The sequence below is a fragment of the Phyllostomus discolor genome, chromosome 10 (assembly GCF_004126475.2).
Source record: "Phyllostomus discolor isolate MPI-MPIP mPhyDis1 chromosome 10, mPhyDis1.pri.v3, whole genome shotgun sequence".
Lineage (NCBI taxonomy): Eukaryota > Metazoa > Chordata > Mammalia > Chiroptera > Phyllostomidae > Phyllostomus > Phyllostomus discolor.
The window spans coordinates 94,326,814-94,353,092 of record NC_040912.2 but is presented as its reverse complement, the minus strand read 5'-3'; the positions used below and the strand labels follow the sequence as shown (position 1 = coordinate 94,353,092).

At 67.6% G+C, this 26,279-nt stretch overlaps 1 protein-coding gene across 1 annotated transcript; it reads left to right on the top strand.

Annotated features, from left to right (window-relative positions):
• The first annotated feature begins 9,856 nt into the window (after positions 1-9,856).
• Positions 9,857-19,603, top strand: SHH (sonic hedgehog signaling molecule). The gene is made up of 3 exons (XM_028525845.2): positions 9,857-10,245; positions 15,374-15,635; positions 18,347-19,603. The coding sequence occupies exons 1-3, from the start codon at positions 9,946-9,948 to the stop codon at positions 19,114-19,116; spliced, it is 1,332 nt and encodes a 443-aa protein (XP_028381646.1). The 5' UTR covers positions 9,857-9,945; the 3' UTR covers positions 19,117-19,603.
• Positions 19,604-26,279: the final 6,676 nt, after the last annotated feature.

The window sequence follows — 26,279 nt, the reverse complement described above, 5'->3', positions numbered from 1 at the left end:
GAGAGTCAAGGCCAAGCCCTCCGTACCCTCCCCCCAGCCCCCCCCCAGTTTCGTGTCCTCCCTGCCCCCCCCCCCGGGGAGCTCCGTGTTTCCGAGCCCGGGTGCAGGGCGTCTGTGTCGGGGGCCGTCACGAGGACCGAGATGGCATCTTTGGTGAAACTGTGAACGTTTCTCGATCCTCGGTCACGGCCATAGGTGCGCACGGCCACAGAAACCAAGTCAGCAAACCCGACTGTCCCCAAGAGGGTGCTCGCGTTGTCCTTCCGTGTCCCGGGTTCACAGCCTTCTGCCGCCTGGTGGCACGTGGTTCTCCGGGCGCCAGACGCGTGAGAAACGCCGCGGGACAGAAGCTGGACTCCGAGGGAACTACACCCCCCACCCCTCGCAACACTCGCATCTTTAACTCATTTTTCTCTGATTCCGTTCACTGCGCTGGAAGCCGCTGTTTCAGGTAACCATTCCGAATCGGCTGCGCTGCCCCCGCCTGAGCTCCGGGTCCCTCCCCGCTGGCCAAAGGGTGGCGGTTCTGCCGACGTGTCGCTGGGACCTCCTGGACGGCGGCTGGCTGCCCGGCTCGCCATGTCCGAGGCTGTGACCCCGCCTGGGGTAGAACCCGCCCCGCCCACACCTCTCTCCCGCCTGTGCTCGGACCCAGCCCTCCCCCCTTGTCAGTCCCAGGCCTGGAGCTCCCGGCTCCACCCACAGAGCTTGGCCAACCCCTGACCCCGGTGCCCACCCCGGTCTTCCACCACGGGGCCGGGAACGGCCTCCCCGTTCCTTCTCCTCCTCCTCCTCCCCACACCGAACCCCAGGCACCCCAGGCCGGCCTCCTGTTGGCACCAAAGGGCGGGCTAGGCGATCTCAGCAGGGGGTCGGCGGCATGTTCGGGACACGAGCTGGTAGGTGGCGTACAAGGACACGGGCGAAGGGGGCCCCGTGACCGAGCTGCCCCGGCCCCTCCACACCCGGAAAATAAAGGGGGTCGTGGCCCCCTGCATGCCTGGTCTCCAGCCCGAGGGCTGCACAGTGTGCGTTCTAGGGCTGCCCTCGCCCGGTCCGGCCCCTGGACTCGAGCCCCCCACTCCCGCACCCACAGAACCCGGGGTCAGGGCGGACACCAGGCTCCTCCCGGAGTTCTGACCCTCCACAGAGCGGGCCAGAGCCGACGCCACAGGAGCTCGCTTTTTTTCTTTTCTTTTTTTCTTTCTTTTTTTGATGAGTCAGAAACTCGGAGGGGTCCCGGGAGGTCCCCAGCCCCCGGCCGCTGCCCTCTCTCCGGTGGCCGCGCCCGCGCCCTCTGCCCACGCCCTCTGCCCGCGCCCTCTGCCCACGCCGGGTCCCCGTCTCCGCGCCCTGACCCATGATTTATCTGGCTTTCAGAACAGCAGGCTGAAAGGCCTAAGTGAGTGTGTGGCTTCTGAGGTTGTTTCGATGTATAAATATTTTAGCAGGACTTTTATTCCTTCATCGCAAATACCTTGGAAACCTTCGGACCAGGAGCAAATTCCTTGTTGTTGTTGTTTTTCACAAAGCCCATCTTAGGAGGCGAGACAGAGAGAGAGAGAGAGGGAAGATTCAAGACAACGGTCACCATTTTTAAGGCCCCTACAGAGCACCCGAGGGTCACACCTGGTTTGGACCCGCCTCTACTGCTCTGATTACGACGGTCTGTCATTCTCACAGAGCTCTGCCCCACCTGAACCCGCAGGACAGCTGGGGACCCGGGGTCACAATTCAGTGAGGCCCCTTAAGGACCGTGCTATGGAGGGAAGAAGGACCGTGCTATGGAGGGCGGCCTAAACCTGGCGCTGGAGGAGCTGCAAGGAGCAGGGAAGCTTGGACCCCATGGTGGAGCGCACAGGACCCTAGTGAGGGGACGAGGGATCCCAAGTGACGGTGGACGGTGGTCCCCACGTGGCCACTCACTCCCACGCCTGAGTGCCCCGAGGGACTCGGCCACGGAGACATGGGCGCAGGCGGGGCTCGTGTCTCCCCGCCTCCGGCTCTCAATGGACCGCTGACCGCTGGCCGCTGACTGGGGCCAGCTGCCTGCCCCCGTGCACAGCCTCCCTCCGCAGGAGGGCCACCTCCCTGAGCCAGGGTGGTGTCCACGGCACCTGTCAGTGCTCAGGGAACCAAGAGAGACCGTGGGCCCCAGGCACCCGGGAGGTTTACATTCTGAGGACACGGACTTCCATGTGTCAGGGGGAATAACACGGGGAGAGGGGGTGCATATGGCACGGCAACCGGGGGTCCCGCCCCTGGGGCCCGCCGCACCGCTCCACGCCCCGAGCACCGCAATGGAGAAACGCGGGCAGCCCTGCCCGCGGAGCCGCTCGGATGATGTTATGATGCCGGCGGCCAAAGGATGACGGCAGGATTGAACTTCTGCCCAGAAGCCATTACTGATGAGCACTGATCATTTCCACGAGGAAAGGTGACCGGGAGATGAGCTGTCCCGTGACAGGGCACCTGGGCACAGCGTCCGGGGTGGTCGGAGGGACCAAGGGCCCCGACGCTGAAGGGGACAGAGGCCACTAGGCACCCGGGACGCGTCTGCGTCCGGATCCGTCTGGGGACCCGCGGTGCGCCGGGGGCTCAGGGGCTGTCCTTGGAAGACGCCGTCCCTCCCCCTCAGGAGAAGCCGTGCCGTGCCCGACGGGGCCCCGGGAGCTGGGAGCCGGCCAGGCCGCAGAGCAGCCCTCGGCCGCGGCGGTCGCTTTAACGGGCGTTACAGAAGCACAGACCTCGTCGAAGGAGGCAGCAAACTGACGGGAAACGGCAAGTGACTAGACAGTCGAATCGTGTTGCCACGTCTCATTGGATTTGCCCAGTGACATGGTTTACTGCCGCCTGGAGTACGGAGCCGCTGCCTCTGGTGGCCACCCCCTTGTGCCCACCCCCCCGCTGACGGCTGGATGAGAACGCCGCGTGACCACTCGGGCACTCGGTTTGAAACCTGCTCCCGAGCCCGCTGCCGTGGGCGCCCTGCGGGGGGCCGGGGGGGGCACTGTTAGAGCTGGGACAAGCGTCCTTCCGTGCCCTGACACCAAGGATGTCGCCGCCACCCCTTCCGCCCCACCCAGCCTCGCCGAGAGACGCGCACCAGAACGAGGGTGGAGACTCCCCGGGCTGAGGGAGAGCTCGCACCCATGGCACCCAGGACCGCGCCCCTCTTCTCAGGGAGAACGGGGCGCACGCAGGGGGCAGGCCCGGGCCGGGACGCAGCGGCGCAGCTGGCTTCCCAACGGGAAGCGCTGAGCTCGAAGGGACCCCGCACAAACCCACCAACACGGGGTCGGGGGCCGGGCGACGGCACGGACGACGGGTGCAGGGACAGAGGCCGACGGTGGGGGGGGGCACCGGGGACCGTCACCCAGGCTCCCTCTCCTCCCCCGCCACGGGGACAGGGCCACCTCAGAGCCTCCACCTCAAGGCCTCGCGGTGCGGGTCACGAGATCTTTGAAGACACTCTGCGTGGGGCATGCAGCACTCCGGGTCCACGCAGATCGTCACGAAAATGTCGTGAGGGGCCAGAGTGCCATGGCGTGTCATGCTCAGTGACACTGGTTAAGAGACCACCCTTAAGAGTAAGGGACACAGCCCTGGTTGGTGTGGCTCAGCGGATTGAGTGCTGGCTTGTGAACCAAAGGGTCACCGGTTTGATTCCTGGTCAGGGCACATGACTGGGTTGTGGGCCAGGCCCCCAGTAGGGGGTGCTCCAGAGGCAACCACCCATTGGTGTTTTTTTCCTTCTTTCTTCCTCTCTTCCCCTCTCTCTAAAAATAAACAAAACTTAGAAAAAGAAGAATCAGGGACACACCTGTGCTGGGGCCCGTCCCATGCAGGCCCACCACGGAGGCGCGTCCCCACTGGCTGTTGGCAGACGCAGAAACCCAGTCTCCACAGGAAGTGAGATTATTTAAATTAGCTCAGTTTGACGGACTGTCCCTTCTGTCCTCATTTAAAGAAGAGGCACATGGTAGCCCCACTCCGTTAATTTTTTAATTTTTAATCTTCACCTGAAGATATGTTTATCGACTTTTTTTCATGTGTTTTCTTTTAGAGTGAGAGGAAGGGAGGGAGGAAGAGAAGGAGAGAAACATTGACATGTGAGAGACACATTCATCAGGTGCCTCTCACACGCCCCCAACAGGGGACCGGGCCCACAACCCGGGCCTGTGCCCTGACTGGGGATTGAACCGGCGACCATCCGGTGCACCAGACAACACCCCAACTGACTGCACCACCCAGCCACCCAGGGGTCCATTCTGTTTAAAACCAGTTCAATCACTTCACACCCAGCTGCTCTGGCCTCAAGCGCATTTGCACCTCGAAGGTGGCGAGTCCTGCACTGAGACGCCGGCAGCCAGGGAGCCGGCATAAACTGCATAAACTCCAAGTTGCTTTGCACAGAGCTGGCGGGGGCCGGGGGGGGGCTCACTGCCCCCTTTCAGGACAGCAGTGGGGGGGGGGTGTTTGCTAGAGGAGGGTGGGGGGGCCAGGGCGTGCGGCTGCCCCGCCTGTCTCAGGGGCTGGGGTGCGGGACCCCAGGGCACCCCCCCCAACGCCACACTGGGCTGGGCCTCTCACAAGTGCCGGGAGGTCCCCGGGAAGCCATGCAGAAGCGGAGGTTGTCCCCGTGTGGGGCGGAGGAGCGGATGCGTGCACCCAAGGGACCAGGAGGGCACGCTCATGGGGGGGGGGATGAGGGGGGAGTCTGGAGCGTCAGCCACCCCCTGGAAGGGGACCGGTGAGCACCCTGGGCGTCTGTCTCCGAGGCCCGAGGAGGTGCGTCCTCCCTCCCTCCCTCCCCACGGCACCACGCAGGGGAGCCCGGCAGGCAGCCACCGGCCCCGCACTTGGGTTCAGGTCCTTCCGGAAAGCCCAGCCCTGAAGGGCCAGGGCATCCGGAGTCAGACGGGAGGACCAGCCTGACATTCAGGGGCTCAGGGTGCGCACCGCAGCCCTGTTGGGCGGGGGGCGGGGGTGGGTGAGTCTGAGCTCCCTTTGCTGCCCCCCTGGCAGCCAAGGAGCGTGGGCTGGAATGCGCACGTGTGAACAATGATGACCTCACTGTACTGGTCAGTGGGGGCGGTAGATGCTGTTGAGTGAGCGTGTGCACTGTGTGGTCGTCACATTCAAGATGACTGAGTGAGCAGAGCAACGAATCTGCATCAGATTTTGCGTGAAGCTTGAACGTTCCTCTGTGGAAACTATTTGGATGACGCAGAAGCCCACAGCTGTGGGCCACTGGCGATTGGCAGCTTCATCGCAACAACACACCTGCTCATGCATCACGTCTTGTGCAGAGATTTTTGGTGAAACACCAAATCACCCAGGTGACTCAGCCCCCCTACAGCCCACATCTGGTGCCCTGTGACTCCCAGCTTTTCCCAAAACTACAATCACCTTTGAAAGGGAAGAGATTTCAGACCATGGATGAATTTCAGGGAAATACGACAGGGCAGCTGATGGAGACTAGGGGAACTGTGTGAGGTCCCAAGGTGCCTGCTCTGAAGGGGGCTGAGGGGTCACTGTCTTGTGTGCAGTGTTTCTTGCGTCTTGTATCTCCTTCAGCAAATGTGTCCATCTTTCCCAGTACACGGCTGGACGCCTTCCGGACAGGCCCCGTACCCAGCCTCACACACTCACACACGTACAGCGGGAAGGAGACAGGACCGCTGGGTGGGGGTGCAGCCAGGCCCTGCCTGTCGGTTCCATCCCTGCGTGGGGTCCCCGGGCGATCCTCCCCAGGTGCCAGGAGGGCTCACGGAGCTCCCCATCGCAGGTGAGGGCGGCCGCGTCTCACCTGGGCCTCGGCAGCTGGGCACTGGGATGGGCGCCCTCCTGGGCGCGGGCCGCCTCCCCGCGGCGGGACCCCTGTCCGGTCCCACGTGTGGCCATGCTCCCTGGCCACTGCTCTGACGCCGCCCGACAACCGTGAGGGCCGCACACGCTGCAGGCGGTCCTGGGCCCTGGGCGTGGACAGAGGACCGGGCGGCGCAGGGAGGAGGAGGAGGATGGGCCGCCGGGGAGATGAAGGCCAAGAGCAGCACCCGTGGGGCCCACATGTCCCTGTCTGTCCCCTGAGCCGAGCCCCGAGGCCCACACCTGCTCTGAATGCCAGCCGGGGGGGGCACAGGGGGCCTGGGAGGCAAGGCCGGCGGGTGGGCAGGGAGAAAGGTCACCAGAAAGGCCCCCACTCCCGGAGACAAGCACGTCCCCGTCGGTGGGGGGTGCCGCCGCCCCTCAGGGGGGCACACCGAACACCCCGAAGGTTTGCCACCACACGGACTCAGCCGCGGCGAGGGCCGGGACCGAGGTCCTGGGTGGGGGGCCGAGGGAGGTCACTTGGGCCTTTGCCTCAGACGGTCACTCAGGGCGGGGGGGGGGGGGGGGGTGCGGGGCCTCCCTGCCCCGTGGTGCAGAGCCGTGCCTGCCCTGCGCGCTGCACCCCAGAGGAAGGCTCTTCCCCGCAAGCCCGGCTGCCCGGCCAGCAGAGGCCTGTGTGGCCGCGAGGCCTCCTCCCCGGCATGGCGGGGGCCAGGAGGCAAGGAGGCCAGCTGCCCAGGGGCTCTCTGGAAGTGGGAGGCTCACCCCTGGGGCCCAGGGGCTGCGCCCTGGCGGGCGGTCCCACGGACACGCCGGGGCGTGGGGACTCGACAACTTGCCGGGCTGGACGGAATCAGAGCGGAACGGAAAGGCCTGGCTGGACGGGAAGAGACGGCGCGGACGGACCCCCGGGGGAAGACGTCCCGGGGCGGTGGGGGGGGGGCCTGGGGAAGAGGAGACCCAAGCCGGGAGCCGGCCCCAGAGACGGGGAGTCCAGAGGCCCCGGAGGTGTGAGCGCTGCAGCCGCGGCCCCGACCTGCTGGCCCGGGGAGACGCAGGGGCCGCAGGGACGGGGGGGCAAGGTCAGGACAGGACGGCCCGGCCGGTAACCCCGCTCCCGGGGCTGCCCCACCCGGCCGGCTCCGACTCCCGGCCCGCGGAGCCCGCCTGACGGCAGAGCCAGGAGGCCATCTAGTGGCGGGGCCGGGCGGGGCCTCGGGGGCCGGGGCGGCGCCTCCCGGGGGTGGGGGCCGGAGGCGGGCAGCCACCTGTCCTCAGCAGGGATGCCGGTGAGAGATGGGGGGCAGGGGTGGGGGGTGGGGACCGCGGGGCGTGGGGCAGAGCCCAGCAGACTGGAGAAGGACCCCGAGGGTGCCCTGGGGTGTGTGGCCGGGTCACGCAGAGGTGGGGTCTGGAGCCTCCGGCCTGCACCCCTGGAAAGGAGGGGGCATCTGGTGTCTGGCGTCCGGGGAAGTGGGGGGGTGGGGAGACGAGAGGAAGGGGCTCCCTCCCCCAGGTGCCTGGCCAGTGCCCTTGCAGCCAAAGCCATAAACAGTGCAGCTTTGCCCAGGCTCCCCACCCCCAGCCCCCCCCCCCCCGAGGGCGGGGACGGGGGAGTCCTCAGACACAGGGGTCAAGGGCGAGGCTTTTGGTGCATCCTCATTTCAGTCCTGAGGATTTCCAGACCCCAGGCCAAGAGCAGCGCCATGCCGGGCGCCCCAAGCCAGGTTCTGGCTCCCCCCACCTCGCACAGGCCGCTGCTGCTGCTGCTGCTGGGGTGGCTGGGGCGAGGTCCCTGCATGCGCCGGGTCGCCGGCCCGGGGCGGGGGCGGGGGGCGGTGGGGCGCGGGACTCCCCTCCACCTCTGCTCACCGGCCGCGGCACCGGGTCCCTGGCCTGGGGCTGCAGGGTTGGGGCTGGCTGCGGCCCTCGGCCTGTGGCTGGGTTGGTCAGGGAGGGAGAGCAAAAAAGTGGGGGGAAGGGAAGGGACTGGGGCGAGGCCAGACGCAGGGCTGCGGCAGGGGAGGGAGAGCCAAAGGCCGGGGGTCCCCAGCGCCACATCTCTGCGTGCTGTGCCCCAGGCAGGCCGGCCCGCCCGGCGGGCCCAGGAAGGCGGGCCCTTCCCGCGTCTGCTCTGACCAGGAGCACCTGGCCCGGACCCCGAGGCCCCTGCACCTGGCAGGCCTTGAGAGCGGCTGGCCCACTGTGCCCAGGGTGGGTGTCCTTCCCAGCATGGCGACTCCCCTCTCCTAGGGCAGAAAAAGTGAGGACGGTGGGGTGGGGGACTGGGGCCCCCCAGGGAGGACTCGGGCCAGGCCCAGCTACGAGGAGGCTCCCGGCAGGCCCCCTTCCTCACCTGCACCGGAGCCCTGGTCTGCCGGCGGGGCCTGCCCGCCTGCGCGGCTGGGCAGGTCCCATTGTGCTGCGGCCCGGGCCTCAGACCGGCCTCTCCTGCTCCACACGGCGGGGCTGGGTCAGGGGACAGCCCTTCATGTCATGGGGGACAGCGCAGGGCCTGGCTGTCTTAGCGCCGGCATCTGCACCCCACCCAGAGGGCCCCGGCTCCGAGGCTGGTCCCAGAGCCATTCCTGCGAGAGTGGGAGAGGAGGGGGCACGTCCTGTGTGTGGTGGGGGGTGGGGGGTCTGACTTTATTGTTCTGCTTGAGTGGGGCTTTTTCTCTGAGAGAGACACGGGGGTAAGAACACCAGGGTTGCCAGCTCTGAGCGCCAGGCCCTCGTCCGTCCACATGCCCCGGCAGCCCCCAGCACCACTCCCCACAGGGACCCCCACCACGGAGAGCCGGCTCCGCAGGACACGGGGGGGGGGGAGCCTGCACCCCATTCTCTGCTCGGGCCTGGCCTGCACTTTGCTCAGATCGATAGGCAGACCGTGGGGGTGGTGTGGGTAGGGCCTTGCCCACTCCCCGCTGCCCCCAGGCACAATGGGCCTCTGCCCACCTCCCCACGGGCACCCGCCAACACCCCCCCACCCCCGCCATTTCTGCAGGCCGGGTGCCGCAGCGCCCAGACCCTCCGGGCCCCGTCCCGGGTCACAGCACCAGCCCCCGAGCACACCACGGCCAGAGGGTCCAAAACCGTGCCCTCACCACAACGCAGCAGGGGCCCTGGAAGCACTCGGAACCTCAGTGCTCTCCATGGTGGTCGGGGCGGGGGGACGCCCCTCCTGTCCGAGGGTGCGGGGCACCCCGCAACACGCACCGGCCCTCTGTGCCCAGCGGGCAGGGGGACCTGGCCTGCACGCTCCCGTCTCGGGGAGCACAGAACCACTGACATGAGACCGGGCAGCCCTGCCCCTCCAGCGCGGGAGAGCAGGCTTGTTGGATGGTCCACGCCGGCTCAGGGGGCAGGGTTCTGGGGGGGGGGTGCATCTAGGCTGGCCCTTGAAAACTTCGGTTGCTTTTCACTGAAGCACCTACCACTCTGGAGGCGGGGAAGGGGGGACAAGAGACCCGCAGAAAGTGGGGTGCTAGCTGGCAGTCCACTCGGCAGCCGCCTCCCCCACGCCCACCCCCGTCTTTGGAAGAGGCGGCTTTCCCCCCTGCCTTTTAACTCGAAGCCTTCAGGTGAAAATAAAGCCCCGGCAGCCACAGGAAAAAAATTCTAGTCTTTTTTAGGGTTAACATCAGAAGAGAAAGAAGCTTGCGTTGCCGCGGCCAATCAGATACGCCCCTGCCAGCTATAATATAGTACTGAAGGCAGGCCCCGCACACACGCTCCCCCGGCTCGCTACCATTGAAAATCAGACGCTTTTTGTCTCTGATTGCCGCCTCCCGCCCCAACTCCGATGTGCGGCGTTATCGGCCACCAGCAGCAGCCTGCCGCTCCAGCCCCCGTCTGGGTGGGGATCGGCCGCGAGTCCCCCGCGCCGGCGGCGGCGGCGGGCAGGGTTCTATAGAAAGAGAAAGAGCCAGGCGGCGGCGGCGGCGGCGGGCGGGCGAGCGAGCGAGCGAGCGAGGGAGCGAGGGAGCCAGCCAGCCAGCCAGCCGGCCGCCCGGCCAGGCAGGGGGAGCGCACACCCAGCCGCCCGCGCACCCGCGCGCACGGACCCGCGCGGGGACGGCGGGGGAGCCGCCGGTGTCCAGGGACGCGATGCCGCTGGTGGGGAGGTGCCTGCTGGCCGCGCTGGTCTCCTCCCTGCTGCTGTGCCCGGCGCTGGCGTGCGGACCCGGCCGGGGCTTCGGGAAGAGGCGGCACCCCAAGAAGCTGACCCCCTTAGCCTACAAGCAGTTCATCCCCAACGTGGCCGAGAAGACCCTGGGAGCCAGCGGACGCTACGAGGGCAAGATCTCGCGGAACTCGGAGCGGTTTAAGGAGCTCACCCCCAATTACAACCCCGACATAATATTTAAGGATGAGGAGAACACCGGAGCCGACCGGCTGATGACTCAGGTAGAAGCCGGGCACCGGGCGGGGAGCGGGGAGCCGGGGGCGAGCGAGGGGGCTCCGGGGCGCCGGCCGGGCTGCTCCAGACGCGGCGTGCGTGCTCTGCGGGCGGATCGCTCCGCGACTTCGCCCCGGCCTTCCCCACCCACCTGCCCGCCAGCCACCCCTCCCTCCCCTTGCAGCGAGTGCAGGTGAACGGTCCAGCCGCAGAAGTTCAGGGTAGGGGCGGGGAGGCCCCCCGAGACGCGGTCCGAGGACGGCCCTGATTTGGTCGCTCCGGCGGGGGTGGCCTTCGCGCCCTGCCTCGGCGCTGGCTGGTCGCCGGGGGAGACCTTCACCGGGGTGGGGGGGGGGGCGGGGGCGTGCGTCTGTCCTTCCCAAGTTTGCGGCGGACGTGGAGGGAAGGGGAAGAAACCTCCTATAAACAAGGACGGGCGCGCAGGTCCCCGGACAGAGGTAGCTTCTGGCATCAGACGCCTGGGCTCCCGGGTTCCCTCCTCTGCGTTGAGCTTTCCCACCCCCCACCCCCCACCTGCCACCGCGCCCCACCGGAGGCCCTCCCCGGGAAGAGCCCGGCGGCCGCTCCGACCACAGGGCTCCAGAGGCTGGGGGCTGGTCCCTGGCCGTGTCACACCGCCCTGCTGCGACCCCGCGGCGGCGGCACTGGTGCCCATCAGGGCGAATGTATCGATATTTCTTTAAGGATGCGCTTTCCTGCTCCCCGCCTGGTACCTGAGGGGAGGGACTTGGAACTTACTGGCGTCGCAGCGGTCCAGCTTTCCACCTGCTCGCCTGGGGACCAGGGAGGGGGCTGCAGCGAGGAACCACAGCAACCGCGCGCCGCGCTCCCTCCCCGCCGCCGCTGGAGACCGCGGGCTGCCAGTCTCCCGGCCCAGGGTGGGTTGTCTGAAACTCCGCGCACGTAGGGCTGAAGCTAGAAATGGATTTCCTGGCGAATATAGGTCAACATCCTTTTTATTGCCCTATTAAAATATTCAAGTCCTACCTTTAGGACTAGGAGCGCACCGCGGCAGCGCGGCTGATGGAGCGGCGCTGAAGGGGCGCGAGGGCCGAAGCGGTGGGGGTGGCGGGACCGAGACGCCACCTCCGGGCCCTCTGCGCCCAGCCTGAGCCCGGCCTGGCTGCGGAGCTCAGCCAGGACAAGGGCAGGCAGCCGGGGAGCCGGGGGAGGAGGGGTGAGGAGGGCAGCAGAGGAGAGGGCCCTTCGCCCTTGCGCTCTCCCTCTCTCATCTGGCCCGACCACCTTAAATCTGGACCTCGAGTGTGGCGGCGCGCGCGCCGGTGCCCAGAGCGGCGCGAGCCGCGGTTAACTTTGCGCAGGCCTCCGACGCACAGCGCGCGCCCGTCGCCTCCGGCGGGCAGTCCTCCAGCTGTCCCGGGCCCCGACCCCGGGCCACCCTGCTCCCCCGGGAGGGAGGGGGCCTTCCCGGGGTCCCTCGGAGACGGGGAGCAGGAAGGAGAGGCTGGAGCAGGCGGGGGGCGGGGACACCAGAGGTCGCCGACCGGGAGGGGTCAGCATCCACCCCCCGGAGTGCGGAGTGCCGACGCCGGAGCCGGGCCCGGGCCTGGCCGCGGGGCTGCGAGCGCGGAGCCGCGCGCCCAGGCAGACGCATTCGGCTCCACTTACTGCGGGCCGATCGATCCCGCGGCTCGGGTTTCAGCGCACAGGGCGGACTGCGGCCGCCCCTCCACGCGCCCTGCGCCGGTCGGCCCCGGATCGGAGCAGGGCCCCGACGGCCCAGGTCGCTGCGCGCGGGCGCGGAGGCCGGTGCCAGGGCGCGGCGCAGGTTCCTCCGGGGCCTGAGTGCCCCGCGGGGGACCCGCGGCCCAGCGCCCCGCACCGCGCCACTCTCGCCGCCGCCGCGTGCGCGGGCAGCATTTGAACTTCTGACCTTCTGTCAACTTCCCTCAGACGAAGAAACGAAAACAAATACTTTTTTTCCTTGGGCAGTGGCTCTTCCCGTTCCCGGGACAAAAGGACGGGGGAGGGGCAGCCACCGTGGGGGTGGGTGGGGAGAGCCAGGCCCGGTTGGGGTCGCAGACCCCCGCAATGTCCCTCAAAATCGTGGGTGGCGAGGGGGCGGCCTGGAAGGTGCCCTTGGTTTATCCCGTCCTGGGCTTCCTTCTCCTCTGATCCTACGAGTGGGGGGGCGGGGCAGTGATGGGGGAGCAGGGGAGGCCGCGGGTGCTGAGGGGCAGGGCTGGGGTGAAGGGGTGAAGCGGGGACCGCCCCCCAGGCCAGAGGATGTTAGGGCTCCTCCGGGGACCCACGCGCCCGCTGGCCCCTCAGTTAGGGCAGCCACCTGGACTCCGGGCTCAGGTGCGAGTCCCTCCTCCCCTGTCTCGCCGTCCCTCCGCGGCTCCGTGCGCCTCCGTCTCTCCAACGTGACTGCGGCCCGAGTCCCTCAACCATGGCAAGATCGTCCCCAGTGGAACTTTGAGAGCGGCTCTGGAACGCAGGAGCTGCTGGTTAATATTAACTCCGCGCGGGGGGAGCGCAGACAGACGCCCTGTCCCCGCAGGCCGCGGGTGCGCGGCCCGGTGCCGGCGGCCGGGGACTCGCAGGGGCCGGGGGGCCGCGAGGGCATCGGCCTGAGACGCCACGATGAGTCGATTTCTGGGTGCGTGGCAGCCCCGGGGCACCGCGCTCAGGTGTGGGTTTAAGGAGTGTTTTCCTGTTTTGACGGGAGGGGTCTGGTTTTCCGGAGTGGGGAAGGAGCTGGGGGGAGTGTGGGTAGGGACTGGGGGGGGGGGTCTCTTTTGAAGTCGAAGCGCCCCTCCTCCGCGCTGGGGAAGCCCTCGGGCCACGGGCAGTGCCGGTCCCTCGCCCTCTCCCTCTCGGGCGCTGGGCGCCCAGGGTCTGCGCAGACGGGGGAGGCGGCGGGAGCTCAGGCGTGGGGAGCCGCTCGGCTTCCGCGACACAAAGCGGCCGAGCGGCCCCGCCGGGCTTCACGGTGGCTGCACAGAGTCGGGCTTGATTCGCGGCACACGACCCAGTGAACTGATGGCCCGCTCCGGCGCAGCGCGTGCTCGCCGCCGCCCGCCCAGGCCGCGCCGGGGGGGCGCCGGGGAGGGCGCGGAGGCGCGGGGCGCGGACTCGGGCCTGCCTCGGCCTGCGTCCTCGCCCGGGTCGTCCACCTCTGGCCCAAGCGGCGCAGCTCGGGACGTGGGGGTGGTCGCGTGTCCTCCCCGCCCCGCCCTCCCCGCGCCCGCCGCTGCGGGAGTCGCCGCGGAGAGCTCCAAGCGCCCCCGGGAGACCGCCGCTGCGGTGGGATGGGGGCGCGGGAGTCCGGGAGTGTGCGTGTCGGCGCTGTGCGCCTGCGCCGCCGGCTCCACATCCCGGCTCTGCACTGACCCTGGTTTACTGATTGATTTTCATGTAAAACGCGTTCAGCCTTCAAGATGACCTCACTCAAACTCTGCCCTTCCGACTTTTTCTTTTCTTTTTCCTTTTCTTTTTCTTTTTTTTAAGCAAAGGACTGTCAGGCCCAGAGAGCTGCCAGCGCTGACCTGTTACCCCGGCCGCCCCTCCCCCACTTGTTGGGTGTTTAACTCTACAACCGTATCACTGGGTTTTATTGCTGCCCCGTCCACAGAGCTTTTCCTCCGGCGCAGTCCGTCCCGTCCCCTCCTGCCTGGGCGCCCCCCTCCACTCTTTCGGAAATGAGCCCCCCCCCCCCACGCGGTTATCAAGGTCCTGGATGCGCCCGCCTCTCCAGCCCAGCGCCCGCCGCCCGCGGGAGGCCAGCGCTGCCCTCTGCAGACCTCACCTTGAAACTGTCGCCCCCTCCCCTCGAGCGGACCTCTCCAGGGGATGCCCCCTCAGAACGCTCTCACTGCCCCCTCTTTGAGGTCCCGCACCCCTAATCAGGATAGGCGTCCAGAGAGTTCTGGCGGGGGGGGGGGCGGGGAGCCCACGAGCACACACTGGACTCAGCTGTTTTCCATGCTCCCTCGCCGGGACGCGCGTTCGTCCGCAGACCCCAGCTCCGCGCGCCGCCGCGGTGTGCGTGCCCCAGGCAGCTCCCCTGCGGGTGTGTGTTGTGGGGGGAGGTGAAGGGCGGCGTCCCGAAGGAGACTCCCCCAGGCGAGGGGCTCCCAGGCCGCAGGCCTTTCTGCTGGCTCCCCATCCCCCACCCTCCCGCCCCACCCCCTCCCTCCCCCGCCCCCCGCCCCCCGCCCCCTCTGAAGTTTGCTCTTCAAACTGGCCGGACACCATTCTGCGCCTCCGCGCCGGGCCGAGAAAACAAGAGGGGGAAGGGAACAGGTTAAGGAAAACAAGAGACACAATCAGAGCAGCCCAGAAGCGCCGGCAGAAGGAGTTCCGCGGGCGAGGAATGCGGCCGCCCAGATAAAGGGTGTTTGTGGTGCGCCCGGGGCCCGCGCGGAGGGTCGTGACTCGCCCCGCCGCCGGGCCTTTCCCGCGGCCGCTCCCCGCCCCTCCCGCCCGGCTATCAGCTCCCCACCGCCTTCCCCACCTTGGGCTCCATTCTCACCTCAGATAGGCGCGGGGCGGGGGGGAGGGTCCGCCGATAAGGCCGGGCTTTTAGCTCTTTGAGAAGCACGGCGTGTTTTGCTCGGTCCCTGCGGAGTCGCACCCTGGGCCTCTCTCTGGCCTCCTGGGGAGGAGGGAGTGCGCCCAGGGAGAAGGGCGGAGCCCCGCACAGGTGCAGGGAAAGGGGGCCGGAGCCAGGGCTGGGGGTGTGGTGGGGGGCACTCTGCAGAGGGAGGGAGGCATGGCCGAAGGTGCCCCAGGTGGGTTCTGCAGCCTGTGTCCACACACACACTCACACACACTCACACTCACACACACACACACACAGAGTTCGCTTGTTTCCGAAAAGTCTCCTCGGCGCCCCAGGCCCGGGTGGGAGCTCTGCGGGGTGGGGCCTGGGAGACCGGCCCTGGGTTCCCGCCTCTGAGGAGCTGCTCCTCCTGCAAGGACACCCCCCCCCCACCCGAGGCCCAAGGCCCAAGGCCACCTCCTCTGAGCCGACTGGGCCCCTTCCGGGCCCCGTCCTCCCCCCTCTCCCTCCGCCGGCCCCTGCCCCCGGGGAGACTCGGTGTGGGCGGGTGCCGAGGTCCCCACCCTCCTCTCCTCTCCACCCCGCAGAGGTGCAAGGACAAGCTGAACGCCCTGGCCATCTCGGTGATGAACCAGTGGCCCGGCGTGAAGCTGCGGGTGACCGAGGGCTGGGACGAGGACGGCCACCACTCGGAGGAGTCGCTGCACTACGAGGGCCGCGCCGTGGACATCACCACGTCCGACCGCGACCGCAGCAAGTACGGCATGCTGGCGCGCCTGGCGGTGGAGGCCGGCTTCGACTGGGTGTACTACGAGTCCAAGGCCCACATCCACTGCTCCGTGAAAGCAGGTGAGTGCCGGGGGCCTGCCCGCGGCCCCCCCCACCTGGGTCCGAGGCACGCCCACGAGGTGGCCCCTGCGTGCCCCTTGGCCCGACTGAAAGCAAAGCCAAAACACGGGGAGGGGGCTGCAGGCCAGGGCAGGGAGGGAGGTGGGTGAGGATGGGGACGGTGCTTTCTGGCGGCCACACACCCTGTGAGGCTCGTCCCTGGCCAGGAACGGCCCTGGGCCCTGAAGGCCGGAGAGGCCTGAGGCCCTCTGAGCCCCGGTGCCCAGGGCGTGCGGCCTCCTGGGCCATCCCCACCCCCGACCCCCGTTTCCGGAGCCCCGCTGCAAGTGGTGGACACAGGGAAGAAAGGGGGAGCGCTGTCCTGGTGCGAGACCGCAGCCCCGAGTGGTCAGCCAGGTCTGGCCTGGGCCTCCCTCTCATTCAGGGCCGAAGGAGCGACGGCCACCAGCCCCCCTGCCTGTCCCAGAACAGGAGGTTCCGTCCAGGCCTAAGCCCCTCGGCCTTGCCCCTCCCCATGCGCGCCTGTGGATTCTAAACTCACTTAACTCGCTGGCTAAGCCTTTGGGGAGAGGCCTGGTGGGAGGCAATAAACCCAGCAGTCGCCACTTCCAACATCTGGACGCCGCAAGCCCAGAAGCCCTGCCCGGCTCGTTAGGAGCCAGCTGGGCCGGCCCGCCGCCCGCAGGCAGGGCCGGGGAAGCGGAGGCTGCAGCTGCGGCCAGGCCATCCCAGCGCGCGCGCGCGCGCGCACCCGCGCGCCACTTCCCCCGGGCCTGCAACGCCGCACGCGGCCGCTGGCGAGGAATCGCTCTGAAAGGAAGGCTTTACGCCCACGCGCGCGAATATCTCAGCTTGGCGACTGTTTGTGCCACGTCTCGGTCTCAGCATAAGTTGGCGCATTTAGCAAAACAGTTCGCGCTGAATTCCGGAGGAACCGCGTCTTCCCCACCCCCCTCCCCGGTCCTGCCTGTTGGTCTTCGAAACTGGGTTTTAGTAGCAGATGTGAGTAGAAACACACTTTTTAAAGTGTCAAGACACACGCTTCGTAGATGAAGGAAATAGTGGCTTCCTTACACAACAGTGAAAGAAAGGAGCGTGGGGGACGGTGGGGAAGGGTCCCAGTCTTGGAGGAAGGGGAGGAGGCGCCCCCGCTTCGCGCGTCTCTGCCAGGGACGGGCTTCTCGCTTCCCCCGGCCCCGCACCCCTGCCCCAGGACTGGGCGCGCCCTGCCCGGCACCTCGCGACTCTGCTCCAGCGCGCGGGTGCGCGCGCGCGGTCCCCCTGGGGCCACCCCTGTTCGCGGGGTCCCCCCAGAGGGGGCGCCCCTGGCGGGGTGGGGTCCCTAGAGGTCTCTTCGCAAATGAGCAGCGGTAATCCGGCCCCAGGACCCTGCCGCGGAGCAGACCCCGGCCGCGCAGAGCCGCTCATTGGCATTCCGCGCACACGGGCCGGGGCGCGGCGCGCTGCGTGTCAAGCAGGGTCGTGCGACTCGACGACTCGGGCTCGTCTGCGTCCAGGGCCGCATTCCGGGGGGCTCCGGCGGGCCTCCCGTGGCCAGGCCCGCACTTCATGCCGGAGAAACCGATGAGAAGATTAAAAACCCTCTGTAATTCCAGCAGGAAGATTCTTTCTCGCGATCTCTATTTGCAAAAAGCCTGATCCCAGAGATTGGAATGCAAAGAAGACTGGGGCCTCCGCGCCCCTCCTCCCGGCCCCCCGCGCGCCGCCCGCTCCGATCATTGTCCTCGGGACAGAGAGCCACCGAGGGCTCGAGAAAGCGCGTCGTCAAGGGGCCTTGAGAACCCGGCGGCTTCCAGCGCTCTAGCAGGTCCCGCCATTTAAAATTCAAATACACATCTTGAGAGCCTGGAAGAGGGGCCTGGCTGTGCAAATAGTGCTGGCGAGGCCCGGGCTTCTGGAGAGCCCGCGTGTGAACGCCGGGGGGCGGGGAGGCGGTGCACCTGAGCAAATAGGGAGGGGGCGGCCGGGAGCCCCAACGGCGAGGGGAGACGTGGAAGTGCCCCCTCTTCCGAGAGCGTCTCCCTTCCAGCGCCGCCGCCGCCGCAACCGCAGTGCGCGGGGCCCTCTGTTGGGTTTTAACGGGACAACCCACACAAGCCCCGGGTTCTCACACCTCGGCCGGTTCTCTGGAATGTTTGTCCAGTTGCTGCAACTGCTGCAGCTGTTTTCACCCCCGCCCCCGGCCCCCAAAACACCGACCCCAGAGGCCCCCTGGCTGGGCGCTGGGGGCAGGCGGGCGAGGGGTCCCCGCGGCGCGGCCGGGTGCGGGAGCGCGGTGGGGGTAGGGAGCGGGGGGTGGGGTGGGGAGCGGGCGGGAAGGCGCCCGGGTGAGCTCAAGGAGGCTTCCCGAGGAATCCAAGTGGAGAGCAAATACCTTGTGAATTCGCGGCGACGTTGGGTGTGTGCTGAGCGGGGGGTGGGGTGGGAGGAAGGAGTGGGGCCGGCCAGCCTTTACCACCGCCCGCCCGACCCTGAAAGAGTCGTGAAGGAATGTGTCTGCGTGTGAAGTTTGTCGCCCAGGCGGCGGGGCTCCGGGAGGGAGGTCCTCGGCCGACCGTCCCCCGACTCTTCCCCGGAGCTGCGCGCGTCCCCGCCTGGGCGCGCGGCAGGCCGAGCGCGCGCCGCGGCCCACACGCGCCTCCGCCTCGGGACTCACCGCCCTGTCCGCTCTTCTTCCCTCCTCCCCGCAGAGAACTCAGTGGCGGCCAAGTCGGGCGGCTGCTTCCCGGGCTCGGCCACGGTGCACCTGGAGCAGGGCGGCACCAAGCTGGTGAAGGACCTGCGCCCCGGGGACCGCGTGCTGGCGGCCGACGACCAGGGCCGGCTGCTCTACAGCGACTTCCTCGCTTTCCTGGACCGCGACGCCGGCGCCAAGAAGCTTTTCTACGTGATCGAGACGCGGGAGCCGCGCGAGCGCCTGCTGCTCACCGCCGCGCACCTGCTCTTCGTGGCGCCGCACAACGACTCGGGCGCGGGGCGGCCGCCGGGGGGCGCGCCGGGGCGCCGGGCGCTCTTCGCCAGCCGCGTGCGGCCCGGACAGCGCGTGTACGTGGTGGCCGAGCGCGGCGGGGACCGCCGGCTGCTGCCGGCCGCCGTGCACAGCGTGACCCTGCGCGAGGAGGCCACGGGCGCGTACGCGCCGCTCACGGCGCAGGGCACCATCCTCATCAACCGGGTGCTGGCGTCGTGCTACGCGGTCATCGAGGAGCACAGCTGGGCGCACCGGGCCTTCGCGCCCTTCCGCCTGGCGCACGCGCTGCTGGCCGCGCTGGCGCCCGCGCGCACGGACCGCGGCGGGGACGGGGGCGGCGGCCGCGCCCCCCAGCCCGCGCCGGGCGCTCCAGGGCCGGCGGACGCGTCGGGCGTCCACTGGTACTCTCAGCTGCTCTACCAAATAGGCACCTGGCTGTTGGACAGCGAGGCCCTCCACCCGCTGGGCATGGCGGTCAAGTCCAGCTGAAGGCCGGGGACGGGGCGGGCGGGGAGCGCGGGGTGGGGGGCGGGGGGTGGGCAACAGCAAGATACAGCAAAAAGACACACGGAAAAAGCGCACGGAATGAGACGTTAATTATAATAATAATTAATAATAATAATAATAATAATAAAGTAGGACAGCCCAAAGTAGACTATAAGGAAACCAAGGCCCCGGGGAAGTTCTGGCATCGCGTTTAGTTCGTTTATTTTTTATTACTTTTTATTTTTTTGGTTATTCTTTTGACGGTTTTCTTCACCTCTCCTGGCTATTTATTTGTTGGGTATGAATAGATGTTTTAAATACTATGAACCGGACCTTCAAGAGCCTTAACGAGTTTGTTTCTCGGATAATTTATTATCGTCGTGTGAACTGCGCTCACAGGGGAGAGATTATTTTGTGAGGCCCAGCGACCTGCTCAGAGTCTATTTTTCTACGTGTTCCGGGCCCTGCCGCCCGGAAAGCCGCGCTCGGCGCTCCCCGCCGCCGCCGCCGCCGCCCGCGCCCCCAGCCGGTGTACACCACGACGCGCTTCGCGGGGGCCCACAAAGTCTATTTTTATACACAGAATTGTAAATTAGATTTTTTGAGAGATCAATACTTAACTGAATTACATTTCATTTTCGAAATAGTGTAAAATATGAAAATATATTATTTTTAATTTAACTAATTTCCAGCGTCACCGCCGTCTCCTCTGGCGTGATCTTTGCTTCGTCGTCGTCACCACTTGGGCCACGTTCTCGGGAGTCAAGACTGTTACACTCTCACACACACCGTTCCCTTCCTCCTCCTCCTCCTCCCCCTCCTCCTCCTCCCCGTCCTTTGTCTTCTTCTGCGTCCCCTTGCCCTTCCTCTTCTTCCTCCTCCTCCTTTCTGGACAAACTGGAAGATCTCTGTTATTTTTAACTTCAAAGAATTTATTAGAAAATGATATTTTTTAAAAGCGCACACAGCGATGAGCCCACGCGGATGGAGCCTGTAGTTTGTACAGAGATAAACAAGGGTGTTTTGCATTAATAATAAATTCAGGATAACTGCTGTAAATTTACTAAACTGTATTTTTGAATATTTTGTAATAGTTTATAGAAATAAAACGTGCCACGCACAGACTGGTCAGTAAGTAAGAACCGAGAACTCCTGTCGCAGCCCTTTTGTTTGTTCCCGGACCCCCCCAAACCCCCCAAACCACCCCCCATTTTAGACCCATTGCTTGCACTGTGAATTCTGGTCCCCACACACGCTGATGTCCATCCCTGCAGACACCCCAGCTCTGTTTGTTTGTCCTGCAGCTGTCTTCCCACACTTCGCAGTGTGGGGGCGCTGTGCTGGGCACTGTTCCCCCCCCCACCAACTATCTAGTGCAGCCTGATGGGTAGGCCTGGAGGTGGAGGAGGAGGAGGAGGAGGCCCAGGGGCTGTCACCTGCAGCTTCCTCTCTGGCTCCTGGTCGTTGTCGGTGGACCTCGCTCCGGGGCCTCGGCTGCCCGGGTTGGAGAGCCGAGTTCCCCGGCCTCATCGGAGGGTCCTTCGCTGCTTTGCCAAGTCTTGGGGGGCCTCTAAGGGGGGTCCCCCAGGAGAAGGCAGGATGCTGATCTGTCTTTCCTCGAGGCCCCCTGGGAGGCCCACACGGAGTGCGCATCCAACTGTGCTCTCCCGCCCGAGCCGCTGAGGCCTCGGGGCCGCGCTGCAGCCTCATGTCTCGCTCGTCTGTCCGGGGTGGCTGCTGAGCATGGACTTTCGTCCCCGGGGCCCAGCTCGGTGTCCATGGGCGCCTGCGTCCGTGGGGCTCGGGGAGGAGACCCTCCATGCTTGCTGCCCCGCCCAGAGGGCCCTGCCCCGGGAGGCCTTGGTGTTGCGGAGGCCGCTGCCACCGGAGCCTCCAGCTTCCAGCCCCGGCGTCTGCACAGCTGGGCTCTGCTGGGGTGGCTCTGCGGGCTGCTCCGGAGACGGCCACAGAGTGGGACCCGCCGGCATGTCTGGAGAAGCTGCTCCGGAGGCTGGGCCTGCGTCCCCGGGGGCGTCTGTGCTGAGGCTCTGGCGTGGCGTGGCTCCTCCAGGGGGCCGGGGCCAAGGGGAGTGGTCCTTGGTTTCCCTGGAGGAGATTTTTCTGGTCCCGTATGTAGGTGGTCGGCAGGTTCAAGGTTAACAGGCCCTGGTGGCGTCGGATGGTTCCCGGCTGCTGATTGCCCCAGCGTGCGGGGAAGCTGGTCGGAGGTAGACCAGAAGCCCGGGCACAGCAGCATCTCGGGCTGCGGTGACCTACCTGACTAATCAGCAGGGCGGCCCGTTGGGTCGGGAGCTGGCAAGGCCCTGAGGTGCCTGTGCCAGTGGCAGAGTCCTGGCCACCAGCCCTGGGCAGGGGCCCTGCGTGGCGCCCCCTGCAGGCCCGGCACAGTGGCCACGTCACACTGGTTACTTACCCAGCACCCCTCCCACCGCCCCGTCCAGCTTTCAGCCTCCCTGGAGAATTCTCTTTTTTATGGGCAGCAGAAGGGAGCCACCTGGCAGAGAAGCCACGCCCGGGGCATGGGGAGGGGGCCCGTTTCGCCCCGTGAGGCCCCCAGTCTCTGTCCGCCTGCCCGGCGCCGGTCCCTCCTGTCAAACACCCGCGTCAGAACGTGCTGGAAACTGCCCCCCTGTCCGAACAATGAAAGGAGTTACAGAGGCTTCTGCGTGTCCCTCCTGTGGCCGAATTCCCGCCCCACGCCGCCGTCGGCGAGCTCTCGCTTCCTGCCACGGGGCCGCCGCCCGGGGACCGTGAGAGGACGGTCTCGCTGAGCCCCCGGGGCTGCAAGTCCTTCTGGGGGGCCGGCCAGGCCAGGGGTCAGGCCAGGGGCGGGGGGGAGGGCTGGAGGCGCCTCATGCCCCCTTTGCCGTCGGTTCACCATCACATGGGAAATGCCGGCGGACGTGCCGAGGAGCCCGGTTAGCCACACGGTTTGGCGAGGACACGGCAGAGCGTCTGCTGGGCCGGCCCGGGTCTCAGTCAGCGGTCTGGGTTTCTGGTGGCTCAGGAAAGGGGTCCCCCCTCAAGAGAGAGCGGCCCACTCTAGGGGGCGCGCGAGCAGCCCAGGGAGGGGGCTTCCCAGCAATGTCTTACCAGCAAACTGCAAAACACCTCGGGAGCCCTGGGGTCTCCCCGCCTCTGATGGGGGAGGCGCGTCCACGGACCCGGCAGAGACGCCGTGGCCCAGATCCGGCCCTGGGCCTGGCTGTGCGAGGCCCGCCGGCTCGGACTGGCTTTGCATGTTCAGCGGCTGGGGAGAAGGCCCGCAGGAGGGCGGCGGCTCGTGCCTGCTGGGACGTAGGTGCGATGGGGCCTCCAGTGCCCATCGGCACAGCTGTGCTGGAGCCCAGGGTCCGAGGGGGCTGCCCAGCTCCTACGGGTGGGGTGGGGTGGGGGGGTGCACTTAGGAGGGGCACCAGGGGCTGCAACCCGAAAACACGGCCCACAGAGTCCGGAGTACTTGCAACCTGGGCCTTTACAGGAAGGCCCGCCCCCTGCATGGCCGCCCTCGAACCTGAACCCCACTGGGCTGCAGGCGGAGCATGGGCAGGGCCAGGGCTCGTGCCGTGGGCACTGTCACAGCACCGGCTGGACTGGACTCGGAAGGACCACCCCTGGATGGCGTGAGTCACTGTGCCGGTGGGGGCACGGGGAGGCCCGGGCGAGGGCCCTCAGGCCTGGCCTTCAGGCTGAACAAGCGGGAGCTAACCCGGAAAGGAGGGGACCCCCGGGCCCGAAACACGGCCAGAGGACCCCTCGGCCTTTATTCTCCCGACCCCGTGAAAACCGTGTGTCTTCGGAGAGAACCTCCTCTTCTCTTCCAGTCGAGCTTTGCATTCTCCAACTCAGAAGGAAACCTTAAAACCTACATTTTCACAAGGAAATGAGCTCCGGGTCCTCCGACGAGGACACGGGGACGTCTCTGGGGGGGTGGGGGGGGTGTTGTGTTCTCAGTGGGCGTCTCTGGTTTCCGGGGTGAGGGTGGCTCTGGTCCCAACCTGGGGAGCTGGTGTAGGTGAGGTTTGATTAGGAGCCCTATGACACCCGGAACCCAAGGAGAAACTCCCCCGACTGCACCGCAGGGCTTGGCTCCGGGGTGGGGTCCTGTGTCCCTCCGCTCTGGGCACCGACCGACCTGCATCCCTGGGGGAGGGGGGTGGGGCGGGGCTGGGGGGACTCCCATGCTCGGGGTCCCAGGGCAGACGCAGGGTTTCTTCCGGAAGCCCTGCAGCCTGCAGGCAGCAAAGCCACCCCCCGTCTCTGAGAGGGAGCCCCACCCCCAGGGCCCTCAGAGTCTGCCACCCTGCAGGCCCACCTCCTCCGAGTCCTAGCTGACACCTTTCAGCAAGCAGGAGCCAGCCCCCCTGCCTCAGCGCCGGGCCCCAGAAGGCAGGAGTCCAGTCCTGGGGGTGGGGGTGCCCACTGGCCGCCTGGGAAAGGGCGTCCGCGGGTCAGCATCAGTGCAGGGGTGAGTCTGGACGGCCCTGCCCGGGGACCTCGAGGTGCCGCCCTGCTGCTGCTGGGGGGGACGGGGGGGGGGCGCCGGTCCCAGGACTGGGTGGTATGGGTGATATCAGAGCCTGGGGCCCCTCGCTCCTGTGTCCCCAAAGTCCGGCGACCCCAAAGGCCTTGCCTGGAACCCCTTCTCTGCTGAGTGTGGCGGGGCCTGTGCTCACACAGCTCCCACTCTGCGTGCTTTCGGGGGGCTCAGCTCTGGGTCCACTGAGAACAGTCTCCTCCTCTGCCTGCCAGGCCCCGGAGGCCCCACGGGCAGGCCATGCCACGGGGAAAGCTGGCAGGAGGCTGCAGGCCTGATGCCGGTCCATGGACCGTGCGGGTCCTCTCCCCGCCCCCGATGCCCCCACCCCACGCAGGTCCAAGGGCCCCGGAGTTTGGCCTACTGTCCCCGAGTCCCCAAGTCCTGCCCCTGGCAGGATAAGCGCCAGGCACGAGAGGCTGCCAGGAGTGGCGGGGCGTGCCTGGGGAGATGCGGAGTCTCGAGCCGGGGCGGGGGGCCATGCTTCCGTTTGCCCCTGGTCCTTGGGCTCAGTCGCCAGAGCGTGCGCCCTTGGGGAGCCGAAGGAGGTGCGCGCCTGGGTGGAGTCCGAGCGCCCTCTGGTGGTCGCGGCGGGACAGCGCGGGCCCGGGCGCGCCCTGGCCAGGACCTGGGCGGGCGCCCCATCCCAGCGAGTGTCCTAACTGCTTCCGCAGAACCGAGGGCCAGGGGCCGCGGGGCACCGGCGGACTGCAGCGCCGAAGGCCTGGCGGGCGCAGCCAGGGTGGGCAGTGCCTCCCGTCCCGCGTTCCCTTAGCCCCCCCAGTGGCCTCGGCCAGCCATGGCAGCCGCACCGGGCCCCGGCCTGCCTGTCTGCGGGAAAGGGAAGCTTTGTTCTCAGAGACGAGCGGGCACAAAAAGGAGAAAGAAAAGCCACGCAGGGGACGCGAAGGCTGCGAGGGCGGCATCGGGAGGCCGCAGCTCTGGGGCGCAGGGGTGCCGGTACGACTTCCCGGGGTGGCGGGCCCGGCAGGAGTGGCTCACCCGGGCCTGGGGCCCGCCTGCCTGGGCCCTTACAGAGCTGGGGGCTCTCGGTGCTCCCCCCCACACACACACCCGCAGGCTCCAGCAGCGTCTGGAAGGAGCACTAGGGGCCTGTGACCCCTCGCTTAGCTGGGTGGCTTTCCTTCCTGGACATGACTTCCCAACACCTCGAGGTGGCAGATGGCCTGTGAGGAGGTTTGTGCTCGTGGGCAGTGGTCTCGGCGGCCTCTCTGGGGTCATGTGCCTCTTGCTCATGGACGCACAGCCCTTCCCAAGAGGCCACAGCGCCCCCCCACCCCACCCCAACCAGGACTGGGCCTGGGGGAGGCATCCCGGCAAGCGGCTGAAGGAGGCTCGAACTCACAGAGAAAGCCCCCTTCGCTGGGGGTCCAGAGGCACAGGTGCTCCGGCCTCACGCCCCTGTCCCCAGGCTGGCCCCAGTGGGGTCCCGGCTGCCACGCAGCCAGGTCCTGGGTGTCTGTGGCCCTGGCCCGGGGCCGGCAGTGCCGGAGGGACAACAATGGAGAGGCAGCCCGGCCCAGGGGTCGGGAAGGTGCCCTGTGGCCCGGCTGCAGGGCAGGGCGTGGCCGGAGCCGGTGCTGGGACAGTGGCCCTCGGGGGGAGGGGCAGCTGGCCGGCCATCGGAGCCCCTTCCTCCTGGCCGCGCCCGAAAGAGCCCAGGACCCCGATCTGAGGCCCCCGCGGGTCCCAGCGCTGCTCTGGGGCCGAGGGTCAGGAGGGGCCCGCCTCTCCACTCTCTCTCTCTCCAAGGGAGACGCTTCGGGAGGAAAAAGAACCTAACAGACGCAGGGCCACTGGCTGCTTTACGTGACCTGCGGGCCCACTGTGAGACGGGGGCTCTTGGCCCGCCTCCGGCTGTGTCACCACGGCCGAATTCCATGGCTGCCTGCCACGTGCTCAGATCAGGAGACCGAGCCGATTTCACATGCCTGCCCCCCACCCGGGCTCCTGGGGGGCGGTGCCAGAGACCCAGCGCTCCCTCAGGGATGAGACGCGGAGGGGGAGGCAGCCTCCTCCACCCAGCACCCGGCACCTCACCTCTCCCCTTCAGGACCGGACCCCCTGCAGCCTACCCCCCCCCCCCGCCCCCACGAGCTGGGTAAAGACCCCGGGAATGGTTCCCCGGGAATGGTTCCCCAGTGCGGGCCCCCAGGCGCGAGCACGGGCAGCCTCACGACCCCTCACCTCCCACACCGGTCCCCTGCTCTGCTCTCTCCCCGCAGGGCTGGAACTGTCCTTCCTCCCCAGGGCCGTGAGTGACCCTGAGGCCGGGCTGGAGGAAGCCGGAAGGAACCTAAGTACTCAGAACCAGGCGTGAGAACACCAAGGGGAAACCGAGTCACGCCTGGAGTTGGCAGAGGTGGGGGGGGGGTGCTGCCCGAGACCTTGCCCAGCAGTGACAGCGTCCCCAGGGCCGGGCAGGTGGCGCCAGAGTGGGGGGGACCAGGCGTCACCAGACCAGAGCCAACGCTCCAGGCATCGGGAAGCTGGTGGCAGGGACGGGGGTGTGCAGCGTCCCCCACCCCCCAGGACTGGGCCTCAGTGAGACAAGGCGAGGCTGGGGTCGGCCACGCCCCACGCAGGG

Excerpts from the sequence above, each read along its gene's own strand:
- SHH (XM_028525845.2), top strand. The coding sequence starts at position 9,946 with ATGCCGCTGGTGGGGAGGTGCCTGCTGGCCGCGCTGGTCTCCTCCCTG. Across the intron at positions 10,246-15,373 it reads CCGACCGGCTGATGACTCAG|AGGTGCAAGGACAAGCTGAA; the intron begins GTAGAAGCCGGG and ends TCCACCCCGCAG. Across the intron at positions 15,636-18,346 it reads CCACTGCTCCGTGAAAGCAG|AGAACTCAGTGGCGGCCAAG; the intron begins GTGAGTGCCGGG and ends TCCTCCCCGCAG.